Genomic DNA, 25,667 nt, shown 5'->3' with positions numbered 1-25,667 from the left:
CGGCCCCGGCGCCACGCCCGCCCAGGATGCCGCCCTGCCGCCCTCGCTGCTGCTGGCCCGACCGCGAGGCGGGTCGCGGGCTCGGGCGGCGGCGCCCGCGGCGTCTCGGTGACCTTTTCCGGACTCGGCCCGGCCCCGGCCCCGCTCCCGCCCCGCGGTCCCGCTCGGGCCCTGCGATCGCTGCCCTCCCGCCCTGCCGGCCCGGCCCCGCTGCTGAATCACGGCCGCCGCGCGCTCGGGCTGTTTCTTAACTTGTGACTTAGCTCCTGGGCGGCAGAAAGTGCGCGGACGGCGTTCCGGGGCCGGACGTTCCCCAGCTGGCACCCCGAGCCGCGCTCCGCAGCCGCGCGCACGGCGGGCGCCCGAGCTTTCTCGCGGCTGGCTTGACAGCCCCGGCTCCGCAGACTCGGGCCCGCCGCGCAGGACGCGGGCCGCGTCGGTCGCGGAGTCGGGGTGTGGGAGTGGGGGAGGCAGAGACAGTGAGAGACAGAGACAGGAGGCGGCGGGGAGGGCAGGGAGACTGCGGGTGCGGTGGGCTTCCGAACGGATGCCCAGGGGGATGTGGAAGTTAGCGTGTTGTTTTGTCGTTTTGACTCAATTCTCATAGTTTTACGACTTCTGATGATTTCGAACAAAAGGTAAAGTGTAGTCACACTTAAAAAGGGAGGGGATAATTTCTGGGTAGGAAAATAGTTTGGTTGGCTGTATCATATTTCCAGCGGGCATACTGACACGTTGGGGCTTTTTTTTTTAAATGAAGAATTTTAATGTGAATTCGGGAATAGTTCATAGATCCCAGTTTGAAAATATGCCAAGGCACAGTATGGTTAGTTTCTTATTGATACGAATACAGGTTTGTGTTTTTTGTTTTTTTGTTTTTGTTTTTTTTTTTTTTTTGCTCGCCTTAGGTCTTAAGTAGATTTCTTTTTAGTCATCTGAACGAACGAGTCCATCCGTTATCCAGAACATTGCAAAGTGAGTTGTGGAAGTCATACTGTAAATAAAATCATATCGTAAACTCGATTTGGGAAAATGTTAAAATTGGCATTAAGGAATGTAGGCAAGAAGTCTGTTCTGATTTTTCAAGTATGTATTCTTTGTATGTCACCACAAAATGGAAATGTAATTAATTCCCCCGTGAAACAGTTAGTAGGCCTATTACTGAATATGCATTGTCTGTCTATTGAATGTGATGTAGTCACTGCTTCAGAGCATTAAATGCTTTTGATCCTGAATCAGACGATCAGAGTCTAGAAAATTCCCAGTTTTTTTTTTTTTTAACTTTTAACTGAGTTCTGGGATTTTATTGATATTAGGCTTAGTGCTTAACTGTTTGCAGTGAAAACTTTTTATGTAATTCAACTTGTTTCTTTATTTAGTATTCATTTTGTTTATAACTAATGTTACCAGCCTTCCGGGTAAGTTATTTGTAGGGGGCTGGAGATGGGGAGGACAGGACTCTCTTTACTGTGCCACTAATCATAACTAACTCCTGCACTTAAATAGATTTGTAGTTTAATAGCAACCTTACTTTAACGCTTTTCTTTGTTTGGCATACTTTGGTGTGCATGTTTAGAACATATGTCATTACTCTTTTGCTTTTTTATCTGTTTATTTTTCTCGGTTGGATTTGGGGAAAAACTTGAACATATACTTTTTGTTTTATTAGTGATATATGAACTTAATAGCTGCATTTTTATACCTGCGTAGACTGTTGGTGTTTCGTATTAAATAGTTCATATTTCTTATTATCCTATTATTTTGTACTACTCTGGGCAGCCTATAACCCAGAATCCTAGGTTTTAATTAATTAAAAGACTTATGTTTATGCAAAGCTCTCTGTTGGAACTTAACAGTCTGTTTTTAACAGCTTACTGGTTAAAGAGACCTATTTGCTCTCTAAGACTTAAACTTTGGAGAGTTTAAATAATGAGTCAAACCTTTTTTACTTTTAAATTACTCAGTTAAAACCAATTTATAGCTTGCAAAGACCTGAAATGGAGTCTTTTTTTTTTTTTTTTTTTTTTAATTAACTCAGTTCTGTTTAGGTCTTATGTGTGACCTCAAACATTTAAATAATATCTTTTCAGGCAGTGATGTCAGAGAGTGAATCAACATAAATGTCATTCAGAGGCAGTGTTAACTTAGTATTGCTGAAAGCCGCATGTTGAATACATAGAGCCGACAGGTAGATTGACAATGGGCTTGACTTCATTTTCGTTATGAGACAGAGAGAAAAACAAAGGGCTGAATTCTTCATAGTTCTGGACCTCAGCTCCTTTGCATGACAGCTGCTATACTTACAGCTGTGCATTGCATGTGGTGCCTTTCAGAATTCATCAGATCGCTGGTGGATCATAAGGCGTGTTTGGGTAGAGCAAAGCCCTGATTTCTTTACATACAAAGTAGTGGCCCCTTCTCCTCTCTCCCCTCATCACCTTTCTTCTCTCCTCCCCTCCCCATATTCATTCATTCATCTATGTTTATTGAGCCCCTGCTGTGTACTAGGCACTCTGCTGGGTTGTAGCACACAGTGATGAGCAAAAAAGCAGCGGTAACTCTTCTTATGGCGCCGACAAACGTTAAATCAGTAAATAGCTGATCAGTGCCTAGACGGTTGGCATGTAGTAGGCCCTCAATAAATATTCTTTGATTGGCAGTGACTCACACAAATGTGTTAGGAAGGAAAAGAATGCAGTGCTTTGAGAACACAGTTCATATTGTCTGCGACCTTGGAGCGTGCATTTTTGCCATGGGCCAAAGATGGATATACATCAGGCATTTTAAACTGGACTTTAATTTGGATTCCCAGATTTGTAATTGAGCTTCATTTTTTACATATCTGAGCAGCCTCTGTAAAATGGAAAATAAGTTCCTTAGATGGAATAGATTAATCTTTCAGGTGGAGAGCAAGGAGGGTTTTTAGTGTCAGGTGTTTCAGGCTATTTTAATGTGAACCACAGAAAAATTATAATTATAAAATAGCATAGAAACGGTCAAATTTAGAAGTATTTCTCATCTTCTTGATTTCTGTCCCCTGTTTGTTTTGGTGAGAAATGAGAAATTGAATTTGCTTGTTAGCAGTAAGCAATGACTGTTGGCAAATGCTCTTCCAGAGTGTAGATTATAATAGCAGAGTGTTTTCCCTGCTCTCTCAGTTACATAAGAGCCTTACCTGAAGTTCTTTTACCTGGAGAAACAACAGTAGCTTTCTACAAATGGGCTTAGTGGAAGGAATGAAAAAAGACGGGATGCCTGGGCGTTTACCAGGTGTGCGATCTTGGACAGCTCATGTCACCTTTCTGAGATGAAGTTTCCCTAGCCTTAAAAATGAATATCATCATATCGATGATGCTTGTGCCACCTAACCTCACAAAGTTGTCAAGAGCAAGTGAGATAATAGAAACATGCTCTGTGAAGCTGTGGGCTCTTGGGAACTGTAAGTACCACTCCTTAGAACATGGCTGGCGTTTACTTCCCTGCTACTTGCGGAGGAACTACTGAGTTGGTGACTCATTTAATCAATGGGGATTTATGGAGCACCTGTGTAAGCCCAAAATAAGCACTGGGTCTCTTCTTTCCCTCTTCCCTCCTACGTCACAGCCTCATTCTGTGCTGATTCACCCTTATTTTAGGTTCTAACCTATTGACCTCGCTGTTCACAGCAAATTAAGAGAGAAGAGTTTATAGCGGCAAGAAGTTTTTATACCTGAAAGCTGGACAGTGAAGAAGACAGAAAGTTTATTACAAAATTGGTAATGAATTATAAAGAACAAGTTCCTTAAGGTCAGTTAGTAGGTTCAGATAGTCCTTCCTAAAAACCGTCAGTAGTGCCTGAGAATATCAACTAGCTTATAAGTATTTATCTCAGCGACTTTTAGTCACCACAGAACAGTTAAATTATAATCAGCTTAGCAAAGTAATATTTTATCTGTCTCTACGATCAGAATTGTTTAAATTAAAAACCTTGGTACTGTGACGACACTCAAGTTTTTTGAAATTGTACATATTTGAAATTCTTCTCTAAAGGTGCTAAATAACAAGCCTTTAGAAACTTAAAATATAGGGAGATAAGACAGCCACATGCAAAGATAACTCAGTCTAAGGTAGTCTAAAAAAAGTACAACACGGATGGTATAGGCAGTAAGGACTATTGACCCTCCCTAAGAGAAGGAAAAAGGGATGCTGAGCTGGGCTGGGCTGGCCAGGGAGCCTTTATGTAGAAAGAGTGGCAGGATGGGGACATTTGAGAAGAGAGAGAGGAAGGAGGAGGACATCAAGAGGAACGTTGGGGACTGAGACGTTGTGACTGTGTGGATGGTCTTCCCCTCTGTTACTTAACAAATATTCCTTGCATCTGTGTCAGGCACTATTCTGGGTGCTGGAGTTTCAGCAAAGAACTAAAATGACAAGGGTCCCTGTTCACATGGAATCACATTCTGGAGAGTGGGGAGTACAGGCCAACAGATGAAGTAGGTAAACCTTGTCATGTCAGTAGTGTTTTGCAGGGTGGGTGGAGGAGGTGTGGCCTGACTGTAGGTGGGAGATCAGGGGTGACCATTCTGAGGTTGTGACATAAGTGACACAGAAAGTTCTAGGGGCTGAGGGCTCCAGGAAGAGGGACCTAGTTCTATTAGCAGTTCTACTCATGTAGAAACCTACATGAGTATTTTTGGATTATGAAACTCATTTCTGCAAATGGACATATATTGGCCCTTTTTCTGCCAGGCGCTGCACCAAGTGGCTGGGTTTGTTGGTGGGGGAGATGAGAGAGATGACTACAGCAGGCAGTATCCTCCTCCAGTTGCGGAGTCTCCAGTCCGTTTCATGACAGCCATGCACAGGTCAGACTTAGTGGGTGTTCTGGTTGATGTGGGAGAGAAGGAAAAGGACACTTTCCAAAATTGGATAACTTGTCCAAGATCACCCTACCAATGAGTGTCACAGTCAGAATTTGAACCAGTTTTCCCATGCCTTTTCTTCTACATAATGTGGAGCTTTTTGTCCACTCCTACATGTGGTTGACAACAACAGAAGTGACAGCATTGGTTCCATTTAAAGTTGAACTTAGAGAATACATTTAATAAAAGCAGAGAGTGGACGGGCTTCCGTGGAGTTTGATCTCCTAACCTTTCGTAGCAGCCAGCAGCTCTGTTTCAGGCTCTAAGCTGAATGACAGAGGGCCTGGCTGTGGTGTCTGAGGATGATGGTAGATGGGCCCTATGCCTACTGGGTGCCTGGTGGGCAGGTCCTGTGCCCACTGACTTAAAGGGCACTGGCCTGTGGTTCCTGTTTGCAGGTGCTGGAGCAGGATGTGGAGTGCTTGGACATGGCAGTATTCCTGTGTCTGGCTTTATGCTGGCAAGCTTGTGGCATGAGACACAAATGAGCTGTTTCTGGGTTGGTCAGTCTTGGAGGGGCCTGTCTCTGCTGTAGCTTTCTGGCTGCCTCCTAGCTGAGGGTGCCTTTGCTGAGCATTGAATGTTCTGTCTCTGGTGGTTGCCTGCCAGGATGAACTCTCTGCTGCTGTTGTGCTGGTGGTCTGTTTTTAAAAGCTCAGTACGGTTTTAATTAGTAGTTTTTCAACAGTAGGAGTTCGGGAATTATAAAAAATTTGCAGTTCTGCTGCTGCTACTGAATTGCTCCAAATTTAGATGAAAATGTTGGTCAGTATTTTCATTTTGTGCCTTTGATTCTTATGTCTATCCTTGTTTACAGGGAAATTATGTGGATTAACGTAAATTTTTCAAAGCATTTTGCAAATTTTTTAGCTGTATTTTAGTGGGTGGATTTGCAAAAATCCTCACGTATGCCATGATTAAAAAGTTTTAAATGTCATAATTGAGTGTATTGGGAACCATGCTGTGCCCTATTTTTAGGTGGTTATTTTGGTTCTCTTGTCCATATGTAAATTGGAAGGTAAGACTTGCCTAATACAGAAATAAAGTTCGATTATGATTAAATTTTCTAAACTATATAAAAGAGGTAACAAGATCCTTATAGTTAGTTCAAAATACTTTAGTTGATTTTTACAAATCCACTTATTATTTGAAAGTAAAAAACCTAATATCTTGTGTTTTCCTTAAATATGAACACTAGGTTATTTTTCTAAATGATGAATTTTTATTGTTTTTTTTAAACTCGTGCAGTGTTTTTTTTTTCCCTAGACAATTTCATGTTCCAGTTTACAGATAGCTGTTACGACATTCAAACCTAATGTTCGTGGGAGCATTATAGAGAGGAGGGTGTAGTTATTTTATTTTTCAATAAAATAACTTTTAAAGTTTATTTATTTTGTAGAGACAGGGTCTTTCTGTGTTGCCCAGGTTAGACTCGAACTCCTGAGCTCAAGCTGTCTCCCTGCCTTAGCCTCCCTAATAGCTGGTATTACAGGCATGTACAGGGTGTAGCTTTGTATTTAAAGTTGCCTCTAAAGAATTGAGGAATTGGAGGCCGGGTGCGATGGCTCACACCTGTAATCCCAGCGCTTTGGGAGGCCGAGGCGGGTGGATCACAAGGTCAGGAGATCGAGACCATCCTGGCTAACATGGTGAAACCCTGTCTCTTCTAAAAAAAAAAAAAAAAAAAAAAACAAAAAAATTAGCTGGGCGTGGTGGCGGGCGCCTGTAGTCCCAGCTACTCTGGAGGCTGAGGCAGGAGAATGGCGTGAACCCGGGAGGCAGAGCTTGTAGTGAGCCGAGATTGCGCCACAGCACTCCAGCCTGGGCGACAGAGCGAGACTCCTTCTTAAAAAAAAAAAAAAAAAAAAGAATTGAGGGCTTGGATAAAATATCCCAAGAACACCATTGTGGAGGTTAAAAATAGACTTTTCTTTTAGTTAAATGTTGTATGGAGAACTGAAGCTGAAGTTTCAGGTAGACTGGCATGGTACTTTGTTGGCATTCAGATGGCTTGTTTATATTTCACATGCTGCCAAGTACAGGCCTGAAGTTTTATTTTGACCATCCATCTGGCTCGGAGTGTTTTATTAGTATTCCTAATTTGGTTGAAATAGTTTAGAGGAGCTGAATGACATGGAGAAACAAAAGTTACTTGAAAATGCTATTCTCTAAGTGAAAAAGAGAAATACTGCAAGTAGCTGTTTTTCTTTTTGCCACTCAGATTAAACCAGTTTTCATACATTACAAGAGTTCTTGGCTGAATTCATTTATTACAATGTATTTTGATGTGGACATATGTCATGACTTGACACTTATTTGCACATCATGTCATTATGCCATGAATCACTCACTTCTGTTGATGGTGACAATGACAGCAGTTACACTCGTTTCTAGCATTATGTTGGTTGCTCTGTGTATACCATAGCTAATCCTCCCAATAATCCTGCAAAGTTGAGATCCATATCCTCATTTGTAGAAGAGGAAACCGATGCTCCAAGGGGTTATGTGCTTTGGCCGAGTTCACACAGGTCCTAAATAAAAGGCTCTGTCTGTCTAAATCCAGTTTTTATGCATAATGTTTGTAAGTAGGACAGTTATACTGTATAAATTGCAGTGTTTTGTTTGCTTTACTAACTAGCCAAGGTGAATTTTCACTGCTCACTGTAAGAAGTGCCCACTTTAATCCTAAATACCAAGACTATGATTAAGTGAAGTGTTTGGTGTAGGAGAGACCAGTCATGGTGACACCTTCAGCTGTTTTTGCTTTGGAGATTTATGGATTGCATAGGTATATTGTATTCCTTCAAACACCCCAAATAGTTTTCAAAAACACAGATTGCATTTTTACCCCTTTCTAGCTATTGTCTTTCAAGTGTTTTTTAAATGACATATTTGTTGGTTTAAGTTTCTAATGAATATTTTCTTTCTCTTAGGTTTTATATTATTTTGGCATTAGTTTTGAAACCAAAAGAGCACAGTAAGACATTGCTTTTGCCTAACTCCCTCTGCAGTGCAGAGGATCGAGTTTAGGATTATAGAGCTCTTTAATTTTGTCTTATTGATGAGAAGCTTTAGCTTTCAGCTCTGCAGCACTGGTCTTGTGTTGAGACTGGGTTAACAGTCTGGTTGTTCCACCAATAAAAATACACATTTTAAAGTTTTCTTAAGCTGAATGTTATATAGACAATGAACATGCTTTTTAATTAATGTGTAGTCCAAAGATTAATTACAGAAACTGTAAGTGCAATTCTGATTTGTTTTTGGATATAATTGAGTTACATCATGCTTGTTAGTCTTTTCAACTTTAGGTGGTGACATTTTGTTTTTTATTTGTTTTGCCAAAATGTTTATTTGCAGAGGTGGATAGCTTTTTTTTTTTTTTTTAAACTTTCATTTAAGAGGAATGCACATGAACTATTTGAAGCAGTACCTTCCTAAGAGGTTTTGTTTGCTGATAAAGCTTTCCTATTCTAGCTGCTTGACTCATTCAGAGGAAAAGCATTAAAGAAGACCAGAAGGTGAAAAGAGTCACCCTAACCTATCCATGTGTGCTCTTGAATTTTCCTAAGGAGGGGCACGCGTTGATTTCCTCATTGTCTTTATCCCACAATAGATTCTTAGAATATGTATGTCTATATAAAATTTTTAAAACTGCTTGAGTTTGTAGCCAAATGTAATGTGGCTTTTTCTACTTGGAACTTTTACTGAGAGTAGTTTATTTGATTGTTAAGACTTAGTAAGTCGTAGCCAGGTGCGGTGGCTCACACCTGTAATCCCAGCACTTTGAGAGGCAGAGGTGGGTGGATCGCCTGAGGCCAGGAGTTTGAGAACAGCCTGGACAACATGGTAAAACCCCGTCTCTACTAAAAATACAAAAATTAGCTGGGCGTGGTGGTGGCTGGAGCCTGTAATACTAGCTACTCGGGAGGCTGAGGCACAAGAATCGCTTGAACTCGGGAGGTGGAGGTTGCAGTGAGCCGAGTTCGCACCACTGCACTCCAGCCTGGGCAGCAGAGTGAGACTTTGTCTCAAAAAAAAAAAAAAAAGTAAGTAGTTAACACCCGCCCCAACCACCCAAACATACTGTAGGCAAGGCAGAACTACAGTTTGTAATCTATGCTTTCAATTTTCAAAGGTCTTGTAGCATTTTTCTTTCTGTTCTAACCTGTTCTCTGAAAAATAGGAGAAGGTAACTTTGTTTAAAAGGTTAAAACTTGGTGCGTATATTAAGAAAATATCCTAAGGGATTCTGGGTAAGAGACTAGAAAATTCTCAGTGTTCTGGAGCATTTATTGTAGCTGCTTGCTATTCCTGCTTCTGTGGCCATGATCCTGAAATTTAAAAATATTTTGATGAAAGTTTTAATAATCTAGTCAACGTGTAGTTATTTTAGATGCTTATATATTAAAAGTACATACCATTTTTTATTTTTAATAGACTATTTGAATAGTTTCAGAGGCAAGAGATTTATTCTAATGAATAAGATAATGATACTGTGTGTGTGGTATATAAAAATAACACAGTTTATAAGATAAGAATATAACATCTAAAATACTGCTAATTTGATACTTTCATGACTTTCAATTTTATATGTTCTTGTTAGTTTAATCAGTGTCTGAATGATGAAAAACTAATTTCACTCTTAGTGAATTAGCTGTCTGTTACCAGTTATGGACAGGAGCAAAGGATTGACCGGTTAAAAAGAAAACTAATACAGCATTGCTTAGGCTAAAATTCCCCTACCCTTTTCTTTTTTTTTTTTAAATTAAAACTACAGCGATAAACAATCTTTTTTCTTGTGTTTATAATCCTACCTCTTGGGGCAGTCTTTTGTAGATTTCCTGAGACACCACATGCCACAAAAATGAAGGCAAACTGGTTTGTTCACCCATGTTTAGAACCCCAAAACGGAATTATGTGCAATGTTTGAAGTTGCAATGCCGTTTAGAATGGGCAACAATGCAGTTTCTGAGCCTTTTGTTATTCTTTTTACCATTTGGCCTCTCAGGTTCAGTTTTCATTCTGTTGCCAGTTTGAGATGTAGGATATGCCTTTCTGGTTCTGTTGGCTACATTTTTGTCTTTCATGTATGGGATTATCAGAGCCTGCTTCTCTGGAATAAAGAGATTACTGGCCATAAGCAGAATGTCTAAGGGCCTGTGAGAAATGAGAGTTCCTACTGTCCACCTCTTGTCTTGGTGCTTTTGCCATGACGATGTTAATGTTGGTCATAGCTGGGTCCCAAGTCTTCTAACCTTCTATAGCAGGTTTACGCTGTGGGCAGCACCATGATGATAATAGTTGTAGTTTTGATCTTTTATATGTGGAACAATCTCCTTGACTATTTACACACGATGGACTGTAATTTTTGTAGGATTAGCACTAACGTTGAAATTATAATTTCCCTCTGATATCCAAGAAAATAAGGAAAAAGTATCAATAATAATAATAAATATCATATGTTGTCAGTGGTCTCAATCTTGGATTTTTGGACCAGGGGTTTAAGATTCCAAATCTACTTGATTTTAGGAATTTTGTTAATTGCTAAAGGTGTGATCCACAGTGTCCTTCCCTTGTTAGGTGGGTCATGGGCATGTTTGATAAGGTCAAATTTGAGTGGTAAGCTTAATACCTATTTTTAGTTATTATAAATCCTGGAATTCAGGATAGAAGATAATGTAAATTACTGTTTGTATGCCAAGATAAAATTTGGGGTTGTAGAGTACAGAAAATATTAAATCAAGAAAAAGTGATACTTACTCAATTTCTGTCTGACCCTTTTAAGTTTTAAAGACAGGATCCTATAAATCTCATGGGTGATTGTCAGAAAGTACATGGAATTGGTGAACTTTGTTTTCATAGCAAATGATTCTTGTGCTTCCCCCTACCTTCAGTTTCTGTGCTAAGCACATTAAAAAAAAAAACCTGCCTAAAAATTTTTTTTAGTGGGTGGGAATATACTGCTTGGGCTTCAGTGTTGCTTTTGCATTAGATGCAGATTGATCAGTACTTTGAAAATGGATAGCTTGTTTAAAATGAGCCTGAAGTGTGCGTGTATGTTGGCTGGAGGGGAGAGGGGGAAAGTTGCTGACCCAGCTATACCTTGAGTGTTAGGAGATGTGCAGTATGCAGAATTTATTGTGATACACCAGAACATAGCCTTGGAATTAAGAGACCAGATTCACATACCAGCTGCACCAGTTAATTGCATTGTGACTTCGGATGGGTTACTCTCCATGTTTTGGTCCTTAATTTGTCTGTCTATAAAATGGGAATATGAGCTACCTACCCTACAGGGTTGCTGTGAGCATTAAGTGAGAACATTATAGGAACATTCCTGGCACACCAACCTTTGGTTCATCCCATTGTAATGGTGGGCACCAGCAAAATACATTCTGTGGTAACTGCCGTTCTCTGGCCGGTTGGCACACTTCTAAAAAAAAAAAAAATGAACAGTTTCACCATCTTATGTAACATGTTCTCTTAAAATCCATATATTTTCCTTTTGCATCGTGGAGTGAATTAAGTTGGTTTCAAATTAGTTAAGAGTAAAGGGCCTCTTTGGATCTGCACCTAAATAGCTACATCGTGGCACTAAGGAATTCTTCATGTGCAAGAAACCTGCTTCTCTCTTAAAAGCTGTCTTGTTTCACTGTTAACCAAATGAGGACACCTGTGGTGACATAGCTTGGTGCATTAGGTAACTCTTGGAATTTGATTTGTTCCATTTGCCTGGGCAGAAGCAAACACGTCTCACTGTTCGCTCGTCTTACCTTTATGTGGTCCAAAGCACTCATGACAGTTATAACAGGATTTTATGTGAATGAATTTTTCTTAACATTTTCTTAGGTATTAAATTATCAGACAGCCCTGAAAGTAATTGTGTGGGAGCAGTTTCAGGGCTGTATATGACAGATTTTTTTTTACAGTCTTTCTGGGTGTGAAATCAGGAAAAAAACAAATGGACGAAAGGACAGTTTTCTTAGAAGGTGCTAATTAATTTGACGATACCAGTTTTCTGGGAAGAAATGTCCTGATGATCTGTGCAGCATCTTGACTGGGCTTTCTGAGGAGTTGGAGTTCTTTTTCAGCAGTCGCACAGGTACATTCCTTCTGTTGATACACAATGCTTGTACAAACTCACAGCTTAACTTTGTAATAACACAGGAGTCCCTGACCCCCAATGTTGTCTACCAAATATTGTGTTTACGTCCGTTTGTGACTGGGGAGAAGGGCCTTAGGTGTTACTGGATACTCAGAAGTCTCCTCTCCGAAAGATTAAGAACCACCACAGTGAACCAGTATGTTCAGTTTTCAAACTCAAGCAGAGACAGTTAGAAGCAATAAAATCAGTAGGTTACAGACTTTAAAAATGAAATACACTCACAGCTTACACTGTTAGAGCATTAGTATATACTGATGTGGACATGAGTGAGTGAGTGACAATTCTCTCAAACTTCTGTCATCACTGGACTTGTACATTTTTATAATAATATCTGGGTGGGATCCTGTGAATCAGCGGAGAACAAATGAACAAAACAAATGGATGAATTAGGAATTGTTAGTGGAAGCAGAATGCCATTGTCTTCATATGAAGGAACATATGCCGACAATTTAGATTTGTAGGCGTGCACTTTCTGTAATTCGTTTAGTAGCGTCTGTGGATACTCCTTACAATCGATTCCATTTATTGAGTCTGTGCCAGGCACTGTGTGGCATTCGTTTTGTGCATTACCTCATGCACAACAGTATCCGATCAGTATTACCAGTATATATCAGAGCTGGTTCCCATCTGCCTCGAATGGGATTATTTCTTGTTAATCAAATCATGGCCCAAGGGCTGTGCAGCAGTGTTTCATGCTATTTCACTTTTATGGGTATCTGTTTTTGAGGACCAAACTTACCTTGAGGACCTACTATTGTGAGTGCCACCACCACACTGGGGAAGGGGACAAGAGCCTAGCCCACTGTCTCACCTCAGTTAGCGTCAGCTCTTTGCAGGGAGCACGAGTAACCTTGGAGACACGGGAACCTGCTGGGAGCAGGTGAAATGAGTGCATAGGTTGAGAGACCCTTTCCACCAGCCATTGGACGCTGGCCTAGGAAGGACTCCTGTTTCAAGCCCTAGTCCTCTGTGAGCCTTCCTCCCAGGCTCAGTTTGTTCCCTGTGGGCATTACTTTACCCCTATATTGGCAAAAAATAGAAAAGCCTCAGCTCAAGGACAATGTGGGATAATCCTTGGAGACCAGCACCAAGGAAGATTGCGTGCTTCTGAAAGGCTCCATTCTCAGTGCCAGAGCCTGTTAGCAAGGCCAGGTCCGCAGCACGCGCTCCTCAGGCTTCCCGGCTTTACCTGGCTCCCTTGGTGGGTGGAACTTTACATCCTCCCCTGCGATTATGTGGATGATGTGTCGGTCCATGAGTGCTCATAGAGGCACAGCTGCAGGCAGGAGGTGGCTGGGGCACAGTTGAGATCCTCCACAGCAGTGGGATCTGGTTGATCAGCAACAGTGGAGCTGAGTCTGAAAACCTGTGCTGGAATAAAAGTGCCTCATTTCATGGTGGGCCGAGTGATTAGGTAGCTTAGTATCTCTGTAAATGCTCTTGTTTTTATAAACCTCTGCTAAAATGTGGCATATTCAAATGCCATTGCTTAGTCTTTGCATTTTTAAGAGAAGCAAAATAAAAGCTGAGGTAAAGAATGATGATCACAGCCAACTGCCAAGACATCGACCCTTAGGTTAATACCGGCAGGCATTCAACATGATTGTTTAAATTAGATATTTGATTTAAATAATGATGGGTATAATAACCAAGTGCGGTGAACAGGAAAAAGAATATGGGGTATGTGGCTGTTTGGAAAGAGTAAACAGATGATTTTTTGTTTGAAGTGATGATGTGTGGCATAGAACTGAAAGATGTCTACCAAAAGGTTAACAGGGGTAATTTGAATGCTAAGCATTTTTGGCTATTTAATAGTATCTCTTGTATTTTTAATCCCTTTAAAGTCTTTATAAGTGTGTGTCCATTGTGGGTTTGATGTTACTGGGGATTGTGGTTTTTTTCCTGAACGGTTTTCCTGAGTTGTATGGGTAGGCAGTAGACAAGAGAGAAACACTTGAGCAGTACTTTTTGCCATCCAGGCCAAGTACAAAGTAGAGGCTTTTTCCAAATAGCACTTGTAAAACTGCGTATTTTACAAAATTTTAAAGTGTTATATTTTATTTTAACCAATAAAAACATTTTCAATTATCTCATTATTTTTACTTTTGTTGGCGTCTTCTTTATGAAAAATCATGTATTTATTTTTTTGTGTGTAATATAACCAAGTGTTCATCTGAGAAAATACAGTCAGATAGAAATATCATACCCTTATCAATACTCTCTCACTGGGAGCCACCTGCCAAAAGCTGAATGTATATCCTCTTGATTTTCCTTAAATTTATCTCTGTGGATACATCGTAGCCTGATTTGATTAATTAGTCATGTGGCTTGACCATTGTTCATGTGGGCATTTCTGTAACCAAATGTGAAGAATGAATTTTGAGTGTTTTCATTGTATCTTGTTTCATATTTATGTCAAATTTTTACTCCTTGAAAATATTTTAAAATGATGTTGTAGTTAATTCATCAGGATGCAGTATTGTAAAATTTGTCATGGGCTTTAAAGGGGGAAACATGATTTTCTTCTTAGCTGAGAGTAAGCAATTCTCGAGGGCGTGGCTGTCTCTTCTGTTTTCAGGGTTGCCAGGCACTGGAAATGCACCTCCTCTACAACACCTCCCACTTTGGTTTTTGCGGCCACGGGGGGCTGAGTCCATAAGCTGAATTAGGTTATTTTGTAGTTGCCTCTTTACTATTTATATGTAAGGTTTTCAGATTTTAGGTACGTTTTTCAGGCTACTAAAAAAACATGAGAAAGAAACCTAGAAATTGATTATGAAATAGAACAGGTCAGCATCTTGTTTATATTAAATTATTCTCCCAAATCATTTTGTTCATGCCACAACACTTTTTGAGGCTCCAAAGAAGGTAAGGAAACTTAATGCTTTCTTATCTTGAATTTGGTGAAGTTTGTTTGGGAAGCCCTTTCTTAAGATGTGGAATTATCCAGTCAAAACCACTGAAAGCCTTTTTCTGACAGCATAAAAGCTCGGACTCCCTTCCGATGGATCTTTGCTGTTCTCCCATCAGCCTGACATTTGGAAGAGTTAGGGGAGCCTGCAGCCTCCACAGCTGCAGAGGCTGTGCAACAGCCCCCCTGGTGGGAAGCAAGCATTTCAGGAATTTATACTGCAGTCTGCAGAACTGCAAAATCTAAAACTTTTCCATTGTTTCTGTTGGAAGCAAAACCTAGAGTTGTGTTTTAATACCATGAGCTACTTAAAACCAGAGAGGTTTTATTTTTATAATTTGCCTCCAGGATTACAGATAGTTCTTGGTGAGTTTAACTGCAGAAAAAGATTTGAAATTATGCCAAACGAGCTTAACAGCATTTTTTACTGTCAGATAAGTTTCAGTTATTTTAAGTGAAAAAGGAAACTATAGAAAATGCATGGCATGTTAACTTTTATAAAAACTAACTGTTGCAGCGTCTTACTACTTCAGATCTATGGGGCTTGCTTTGCCACTGATCGTGCCTTGACCAGTTGTAACAGCCACTTGTGATCCTCTGATAACCACACCCACCCCTCTGCGAACCTTTCTGAAAGCATTTCTGGTTGAGGCACACTGGTGCCCCCATCAGTCCTTCTGCCCAAGTCTCCCAGTTCTTTTGTTAATGACATTTGATGACTTCCAGAGTACCAAGTCATTCTCTTACATTAAAGCATACATTAAGAATATTGAAATGAACTGTTAATTCCTTATGGAAAACTTAATTTTAGGTATCCATTTCCAGCTTCTCTCTTCCTCTCTATCATCAACCCAACTGCAGAACGTTAAACTACTAGGCACATATGCAGCAGAGCTGAGGTCTAATTCCAGTCGACCTTCACCATCTCACACATAGCATCACTTGGCTATTCTTTTGTGTTTTTTTTTGAGAGGAGTCTCGCTCTGTCACCCAGGCTGGAGTGCAGTGGTGGGATCTAGGCTCACTGCAGCCTCCGCCTCCTGGGTTCAAGCGATTATCTTGTCTCAGCCTCCTGAGTAGCTGGGATTACAGGCGCGGTGGCACCGCGCCTGGCTAATTTTTGTATTTTTAGTAGAGATGGGATTTCACCGTGTTGGTCAGTCTGGTCTCGAACTCCTGACCTCGTGATCTGCCTGCCTCGGCCTCCCAAAGTGTTGGGATTACAGGAGTGAGCCACCGCACCTGGCCTGCACTTGGCCATTCTTAAGATAACAACTTTGCCATTATCCATCACTTCCTCTTTCTTACCAACACAATCTATTACAGATTGTAATTTTTAAAAATTTTATAGGAGTCATTTAACATGTACTTTATACTTTTCTCCTCCCAGTTAAGCCTTTTCATCTTGCTTTGAGAACTCTACTCCAAACCAGATGTATCCTGAGTGATACTAGTGCCACAGCTGGCCTGCTGTCACAAAAGACACCTTTGACTTTGAAAAATTTGAAAGGCTGTATATTATAATGCATTGCTCATTCTTACCTGAAGTGCAGGTGACGGAGATGACCTTCAAGGCTCTTTTTGCTCCAGAGTGTTCTGATTCTTCTCTCAGCCTTGAGCATAGTGAGTTCAACATCTACCCTCTTCCCTAGGGTCTGTGCCCTCAGCTTAGTCATATGCTTTTGTCAAAGCCTTTCTTCAACCTAGTGTGAAAGCATGGTTCCAGTCTTCAGTTTCCTAGGAAGGGCCCTCTTATGTAGGGGCAGGAAGAAGAGGAAGACTCTGCAAAAGGGTGAGATTCTAGATAGTAGTGTCTTAAGGCTGGGACGAGGAATTCTAAGAATGAAAGAAATACCAAGTTGTGAAATGTGAAGGAGAAACTTGGGGCAAATAAAGCCTGAAGAACTGTTGGGTTTTGTAATTATGGTATTAGTGATAGCCATGGGAATTGGATGCCTGTAGAGTAGAGAGGGTGGAAATTCAGTTGCAAGGATGAAGGACTGATGGAGGGCAGAGGAACTGGAGGCAGCAGGCACAACCCACCTTGGTGAGTTGGTATCAGCCCTGTTGGGAAGCCCGTGTCATCGATGGCCGTTCATGGTACAGCTGTGGAAATCTCCCAGTTGGAGTCTTGTCTGATTTGGAACCAACTGTGAAGCTTCCCAAGTGAAGATCGGATGGACGTAACTTCTGTGCACAGATATTTAATTCTGATTTTATCCTTCAGAGTTGGATAGCTCCCCAGTGAGGAGGCAGCACATCTAGAGTTACATATAGTTTTAAATTTAATTCATTTAAATCACCAAATGCATGAGCCTTCACTGTTGTGATGAATTTTTAATGTAACTTGAGCAAGGCTCCCAGAATTTTGCATTCTCTCTACTGCCTGAACATTTTAAGGTGAAACATTATTCTCTAGAATTTCCTAGTGTGTCTGTCCAGTTTATTAGGCTAGTAGAACATAGTCCAGACCTAGGTTAAATTTTTCATGTGATGCTTTAGGCAATTTTAATTTTGTAACTCATATCCCAGGCATCAGCGGTATAATGCTATACATAGTCTTAGAAAATAGTCATTATGGCTGTTGAATGTCTTTGTATGGTAACTATTTCACTACAAAATCCAGTTTTACTGATATTACTCAGTGGTGAATCATACTTGTTCAGATCAGGGTTCTGTGCTGTTGACTTGTTTCTGGCACAGGATAAAATAGAAATAAAAAAAAGCATTCCAATTTGATTGTTGCTTTTTTTTTTTAAACTATAAATGCAGTTTAAGTCTTTGTTTTGTTTTTGAGACAATCTGTCGCCCAGGCTGGAGTGCAGTGGCACGATCATGGCTCACTGCAGCCATGACCTTCTGAGGTCCAGTGATCCTCCCACCTCAGCCTCCCAAGTAGCTGGCACCACAGGCATACACCACCACGCACAGCTAATTTTTTCTATTGTTTTTTTTTTTTTTTTTTGTAGATACAGGGGTCTCACTATGTTGCCAAGGCTGGTCTTGAGCCCCTAAGCTCAAGCAGTCTGCCTACCTTGGCCTCCCAAAGTGCTAGAATTACAGACATGAGCCACTGTGCCTGGCCGATGCAAGTCTTTATGCAACTTTTTTCACTTGCCCTTGAAACCAGTGAAATAATGGATGTAGAGTGCTTTGTAAAGTAAGGTATGCTGCTGGATGCCGTGACTACATCTGTAATCCCAGCACTTTTGAGAGGCCAAGGCAAGAGGATTACTGAGCCCAGGAGTTCGAGACCAGCCTGGACAACAGCAAGGTCTTGTCTCTACAAAAAAGAAACAAAATTTAGTCAGGCATGGTGTCACATGCCTGTAGTTTCAGCTACATAGGAGGCTGAGGCGGGAAGGATCACCTGAGCCCAGGAGGTCGAGGCTGCAGTGAATCGAGATCATGCCATCACACTCTAGCCTGAATGACAGAGTGAGAGACAGAGTAAGACCCTGTCTCAAAAGAAAAAGTATGCATATTAAGTCATTATTGATATTAAGAAGTAACTATAAGAGAAAGAACATTTTTAACATTTTGTCCTTGAGTTTTTTTTTTTTTTTTTTGAGACGGAGTCTCACTCTGTTGCCCAGGCTGGAGTCTGGTGGCGCGATCTCGGCTCACTGCAAGCTCCGCCTCCCGGGTTCACGCCATTCTCCTGCCTCAGCCTCCCAAGTAGCTGGGACTATACTACAGGCGCCCACCACCACGCCCGGCTAATGTTTTTATGTTTTTAGCAGAGACGGGGTTTCACCGCATTAGCCAGGATGGTCTCGATCTCCTGACCTCGTGATCTGCCCACCTTGGCCTCCCAAAGTGCTGGGATTACAGGCGTGAGCCACCGCGCCCGGCCTTCTTTTTTTTTTTTAAGATGGAGTTTTGCTCTTGTCATTCAGGCTGGAATGCAGTGGCACGATCTCGGCTCACTGCAACCTCCACCTCACGGGTTCAAGTGATTCTCCTGCCTCAGCCTCCCAAGTAGCTGGGATTACAGGTGCCCTCCACCATGGCTGGCTAATTTTTGTACTTTTAGTAGAGATGGGGTTTCACCCACCATGTTGGCCAGGCTGGTCTTGAACTCCTAACCTCAGGTGATCCACCTGCCTCGGCCTCCCAAAGTGCTGGGATTACAGGTGTGACCCCACTGCTCCTGGCCCTTGAGTTTTCATTCTGGCTTTACAGCTACTGTAGTCGTGTGGCATTGGGCAAGTTATTTCACATCTCTGCCCTTTGGGTGTCTCCCTTGTAAAGTGATTTATGCGTGGGGACTTTGGGGGCTTCTAGCAAAATTGATCCGTTAAGTGGCAGGGGCATCAGTTTTACAATAAGGGCACAGTACAGGCCCAAGAATGAATATACTACATTGGTCTTATTCTCAGCAACTAAGTACACAGTTAAACATTATTTTTGGCATGTGAGCACCTTGATGCAGTAGATAACTGCTGTTTTCCTTCTGTTGTATTCAATTTCTCATCTTGATGTATTCATTTCTTTTCCTCATGCACATAGTGTTGTCCTGTCCCTCTGCTGTTCCTTGTCATCATTTCCATTTCACTTTCCTTGTGTTTCATTCCTCTTTCTTGTCTAGACCAAGCGGAGCAGCCAGCTGGCAGTAGCGCCCTGTAGGACCCCCAGGACCCGATGGTAAGTGCACTTGTGTGCTTGCCAGGCCTCCCAGCGGCTCCTGCTCCTCTGCCTCACAGAGAGAAGCTCACAAATGCCATCTCCCCTCTCTAAATGTCCTTATGGGTTTGGTTTTTTCTTTTAACTTGATGACATATAGGACAGAAATCAGGTGTCAGAAGAAATCAGTACTGGTTTAAGGAAATGTAGCAGGTTGCACCACCTGTTGCTGCAATATTTGGCGGTTGTGAGGGACACCAAGCATGTGTATGTGTGGGCAGGACCCCTGGTTCTGCTTTCTGTTCTGCCATAGGCTGATTAGTTCCCCTCTGGCCCTGGCCTTCACTTTCTCCCACAAAACTGAAGGCAGGACAGGTGATTTCAATAGCCCTTCATCTCTAGTCCAAGGCCCTCATGATGAGACGTAACTTAACAGATGGTTCTCATGAAGATTGAGAACATTGTTCCAGGTGTCAGATAATCTCAATTCCATGGATGAATGATATAGACTTGTGCTAGACTCATTTCCTTGATAAACTAAGTGTGTTGGTATTCACCAAATTTAGTTTGGTGGTAAATGTAGTTCTTCATCGCTCCATTTTTAGAATTGGCTTATTAGTGTTATTCAAGTACTTTTTGTAATTTTTAATACATGTATAGACTGTCGAGTTTCATATGTCTTTAGTGATCCAGAAATGCATTGATCTAGTCCAGTGGTTCTTAACCTGGGGAAATCTTCTCCCCAGGGGACATCTGGCCATGTCTAGAGACTTTGGATTGTCACAATTAGAAGGGGGGGGGGGGGGGGTGCCACTAGCGTCTAGTAAATAGAGGCTACAGGTGCAGTTAAACATCTTCCAGTGCATCAGACAGCCCACCCCACAGCCAAGGATGATCTGGCCCAGATGTCGTTCATGCTGCGGTTGAGGCGCCTTGGTACCCTGTAGTGGTCTGTGGCGGGATCCCCTCCTTAGTCCTCTGATAAGATACTGGAGATGTACCTACTGCAAATGGCTTCTCCTCACAGTGGATTGGGTTTCCAGGGTCATGGCTTTTAAAGAGGACACCTGGAGAGAGAAAAGGGAGTTCTCGCTGATTAGGTTTTGTTTGTCCAATAAAGGACATTTGACATTTAGTATCAGCTAGGTGCTCTAACGTTCTTTTAGGTAGGGAATAAAACTTAAAATCACACTTTACGTTTTAGACAGTTATGTGATTTCATTTTGAGTGCATCTTAATGGTATTAAGATTGTACTTCCTATTGTTAAGATATAAATCTAGACATTTTACTTATTTAATACTCTGTTTACATGTAGAACCGTGTACTTCGCTTTTTATATGACCTACAGACTGGGTGTGTACAACACTTGGGAGCTTGTAGAAAAATCTTTGCATTTTTTTTGCAAGTGACTGTATTACAAGAAATTGACATCGGTTTTTCTATTAAATTTTACACTGTGGCCCTTCTTTAAATGTGTGTGAGGTTTATGCAAGGAGTGAAGGTTTAGATTACACCTCCCCATTTTAATTTATTTTAAAAGCTCATACTAAGTAAGTACTAAGTAAATGATCAGTTAAAAAAAGGCCACATTCCTTGGCCTGTTTGGGGGTACCTGAGGGGTATGTCTTATAAAAATGTCATTGTTTGGGTTCAGAGAAAAAGTTTCTGAATATGATTTTTGAATCTGTGGGCTACGCCAGGAACTCTCTCTTCACATGGTAATAAAAGAAGCCTTGAATTTCCTCACACATCAGTTGCAGCACAGAGAAGTTATGTTATGTCAGTAGTCATTTATATTTGCGTTATGGATGTGGGTGGGCGATAAGCATTTTGTTTGCTCTCAGAAATCTAATACGGGCTGAGCATCACACACAGGCAGAACTAGCTTATGTCATAAGCATAAGAAAACTGATGGAAAGGAGGTAGAATCCAAATTCCCTTAAACAAAACTGGATCCCTGAAGAACCTTTGTCATTATCTGATTTAGACAAAATGCTGTTAAGTTGACAAAGGGAGAAAGAGTCACAAGAGGACGTTATGCCTGTGGAAAGGTGCTTAGATGTTTGTGCCCCTTATGGAGGGGATTGGCTTATAATTCTTCACCTGGAGACGTGTGTTGGTCATCTCCATGCAGATCCTTCACTCTTGTTATCACCAGAGTGTGGTCCCGGTGAATGAAGTGTATGCTCGTTTATTGAGTTCCATTTTAAGTGCCTTTGGAAAGGAATGGATAGACAGGCTATCAGGAATTTATTTGCTCAAACCCTTATAAACGTAGTGGCAAAAACATCGGATTTCCTATGGGCTGAAGAATTAGGTATGTAGGCTGGGCATGGTGGCTCATGCCTGTAATCTCCGCATTTTTGGAGGCCGAGGCGGGCGGATCACGAGGTCAGGAGATCGAGACCATCCTGGCTAACACAGTGAAACCCTGTCTCTACTAAAATACGAAAAATTAGCCGGGCATGGTGGCGGGCGCCTGTAGTCCCAGCTACTCGGGAGGCTGAGGCAGGAGAATGGCATGAACCCAGGACGCAGAGCTTGCAGTGAGCCGAGATTGTGCCACTGCACTCCAGCCTGGGCGACAGAGTGAGACTCCATCTCAAAAGAAAAAGAAAAAAAAAAGGTGTTTAAAATGGCATTTTAGAATTTGCGTTTTAAGACTAACAAGCAAAATGACTGTTAAGGTTATGTCTCAAATTTTTGTCAAAATCTGGTGGTGTTTTTTAGGATTTGTTTTTGCTTTGTATTGTACTTGATGTTTCTACTTTTAATCTAGATGTTTTCAGTGATGCTATTTTATGTCTCTGACCTCATTTTTGTCTGTTTACATTTTTAGCTAATTATGCTTCCCGGTAGTGATTCTCTGTTATGGAGTATATAACTTTACATGTGTATAGCAGCTTTAAGTCGTTTTTAGTTTGATTTTACTAATGCAGAGATAAAAGGTGTCAGAGGCTTGTAGTTCTGGAAGCTGGTGGAGGTTTGTCTGGGGGAGAGCAGCGGAGAAAAAGGAGGATTGTTACGGAAGAATGGGGATCTGTCTGGATCTGAAGACTGAAACACCAGCTTCCAGAAAAATAGAAATCTGGTAATTAAAAAATGTAGAAGAAAGGTTGCAAATTCTGGTTAAATCCTAAAGAAAATGGGCTTCTGACTTCTTCAGTATTATTACTCCTATAGATAATTGTTTCTTATCTTCATGACTTTAGTTCCGTTGTTCCAGCTTATGAGAACGATGTTGCAATTTAATCTTACCTTGTAAACGTATGGTATCACTTGGAATGCAGTCAGTGTTTCTGAATTCCATCCTCTGAATTGTTAATGAAATATTGACCTGGACTGGACCTACAGTCAGATCCCTTAGGGCTCTCAGAGTGCCATGCTGGTGGACAGTGAATTATTCATAATTACTCTGCATTTGGTATTTGAGCCATTGTGAATGTGTATCTTTTGAAATTCCGCAGAATCTCTGCTTCTCTTGTTTTGCTTACAACAATTATGGATAATCATGTCTTAGCTAAAAGGGCCCCAAGTTATAACATACTGTTTTTCTCTAATATGCTTCTTACAAATAGCCAATCCCTATTAGCTGTGTGGCATTGAAATTCAATGCTATTACTAATTTTCCTTTGACATCAATAGTAACGTTACCTCATAATTTGATAGTCATTGTAGCTATGAAGGGAACTAATGCCCAAGATTTTCAAAAATGCAAGATTGATGTGTTTCTTTCTTTTCCCCTCTGTCATAATTTACCTATATAACAGAGTATTTACAGTCATCATTCATTCCTTTCTTTAGGAATCCAAAGTGGTAATTGCCCAGGAATATACAGTGTTCTCGATTGGATTAATAATTGTCTTCTTCAGTAATTCAGAATAACACATGAGGGAATGAAAGAATGAATGAATAAATAAAAAAAAAATGAATAAATTAAAAAAAATTGTGTTTCAGGGAAGAAAAAATCCCAGGAAAATAAAAACAAAGGAAACAAAATCCAAGACATACAACTGAAGACAAGTGAGCCAGATTTCACCTCTGCAAATATGAGAGATTCTGCAGAAGGTAAGCTTGTGATATTGGCTTGGTCTGAATTGGGTGTGTATGTACCCAGTGAATTTAACTTTGTATCTCTTTATATTGTCCTTCTGAGAATCATTTAGGATCTTTACAAGGTTAAACAGCAGAAAAGCTGCCTAAATTTAGTGTGGTAAGCTGAGCCTTCTATATGCTACCTTCCCTTCAAACAATTGTGAAAGACTTTTCTTCTTAAAAATGAACTTGTTTCCTTGTTAAAATAAAATGAGACCAGGTGTGGTGGCTCACACCTGTAATCCCAGCACTTTGGGAGGCTGAGCCAGAAGGATCTCTCGAGGCCAGGAGTTTGAGGCCAGCCCGGGCAACATAGTGAGACCCTGTTTCTACAAAAGAAAATAAAATAAGAAAATTCACTAAGATGATGGCATGTGCCTGTAGTCCTAGTAGCTACTTGACAGGCTGAGGTGGGAGGATCACTGGTGCCCAGGAGTTAGAGGCTACATTGAGCTGTGATCCCCGCACTGTACTCCAGCCTGGGTGACAGGGCGAGACTCTGTCTCTAAAAAAATAAAAATAATGATAATAAAATGAAACATATGATTGCATTTAAAAATAGCATAAAGTTCAAAACCATCAAAAAATAGTGATAGCAAGGACATGAGGAGGCACCTGGGGTGCTCGCTGTTTTCTATTATTCATCTGTGGAATGATCACATGGGTATATATATTTAGTGAAAATTTTATCTTGCTATATACTCAACTATTTGTACACTTTAATACATGTATGTTTTATACTTCAAATTAAGCATTTACTTACAATGTCAGAGACTTTGATTTTTGTATAACAGAACAAAAAGTGTACAGAATGAAGTGTGTTTCTGTTTTTTGTTGGAATTTAAATTCTTATTTTCTCTCTTCGTGTTTCTCCCCTTAAAATTTTCTCCTTTGTAGTCCCTCTGGTGATAATATTCTAGGCCTGTCACGACGTAAGAATCCAACCAAGAGGCATGGATTGAAAGTTAATCAGAAAGACAGCTTGCCCTGTGCTCATTGCAGTTGGGCCGCCATATTGAGACTATTGATACAGAAGGGAAGGAGGTGTGTCTTAATTTGCCATGGGTAAATTTTTGCAGATTGCAGCTTACTTGAGTTGTTTATAGTGAGCCAAGTAGGCAAATTTCAGAAGACAGGTTTGTGACTCTTTTAAGAAATATTTGTAGAGGAAAATAACCAAAATATTTTGGATGCCTTTCATAACCATTTTTAAGCACTGTTTGTGATGATAACATTCATAAAAGATTATAATTTTCTGTGCCATTTTATGAAACAAGAATAGTCAAGTTCATTTCCCAGAGTCTTAAGACTAAGTTCTGCCTCCTCATTGCAGGTGTGCCGAGAGTTTTTTTTGAACAACAAAAATTACTAAGGAACCTCACTACCTTTGGTGGTAGAATTAGAAAACAGATTCAGCAGTCACCTACTCCCCTTCAGTAATTCAAGAGAATTATTTTTCTCCTGACACAACGTCAGGTCCCATGAAAAATGATACTTGCTGGCCTGGTGCGGTGGCTCACGCCTGTAATCCCAGCACTTTGGGAGGCTGAGGCAGGTGGATCACAAGGTCGGGAGATTGAGACCATCCTGGCTAACATGGTGAAACCCCGTCTCTACTAAAAATACAAAAAAATTAGCCAGGCGTGGTGGTGGGCGCCTGCAGTCCGGGAGGCTGAGGCAGGAAAATGGTGTGAACCCACGAGGCGGAGCTTGCAGTGAGCCGAGATTGTGCCACTGCACTCCAGCCTGGGCGACAGAGTGAGACTCCGTCTCAAAAAAAAAAAAAAAGAAAAATGACACTTGCTCTTTACCTCCCAGTATGTGGCACAGCTGGTCAAAGTGGTGTCGTAGGCTTCCCCTGAATGTTCTGCATTGTCCTCAGCGAATGGTCTATACCATGAGCAAACAGTTCAGACTCTTCTTTGTGCTCCCAAACCTCCCTTTATGTTCAAAACTCCAGAGACCACA

At 41.1% G+C, this 25,667-nt stretch overlaps 1 protein-coding gene across 9 annotated transcripts in view; it reads left to right on the top strand.

Annotated features, from left to right (window-relative positions):
* PRDM2 (PR/SET domain 2) overlaps positions 1-25,667 on the top strand; it is a 126,650-nt gene that overhangs the window by 51,087 nt on the left and 49,896 nt on the right. For 6 of the 9 annotated variants that reach the window (XM_055384943.2, XM_063702686.1, XM_055384964.2 and 3 more), the window contains one exon: positions 23,562-23,672. The exons of 1 other annotated variant lie outside the window; for it this stretch is intronic. In XM_055384943.2, coding sequence (XP_055240918.1) covers positions 23,562-23,672 — 111 coding nt within the window. Of the gene's footprint in view, positions 1-50; positions 976-23,561; positions 23,673-24,649; positions 24,744-25,667 lie in introns of those variants that run through there. 2 more of the 9 variants (XM_055384957.2, XM_055384972.2) reach the window with 2 other exon arrangements.

The sequence above is a fragment of the Gorilla gorilla genome, chromosome 1 (genome assembly GCF_029281585.2).
Source record: "Gorilla gorilla gorilla isolate KB3781 chromosome 1, NHGRI_mGorGor1-v2.1_pri, whole genome shotgun sequence".
NCBI classification, from domain to species: Eukaryota; Metazoa; Chordata; class Mammalia; order Primates; family Hominidae; genus Gorilla; species Gorilla gorilla.
This window is presented reverse-complemented; position numbering and strand designations above follow the sequence as displayed.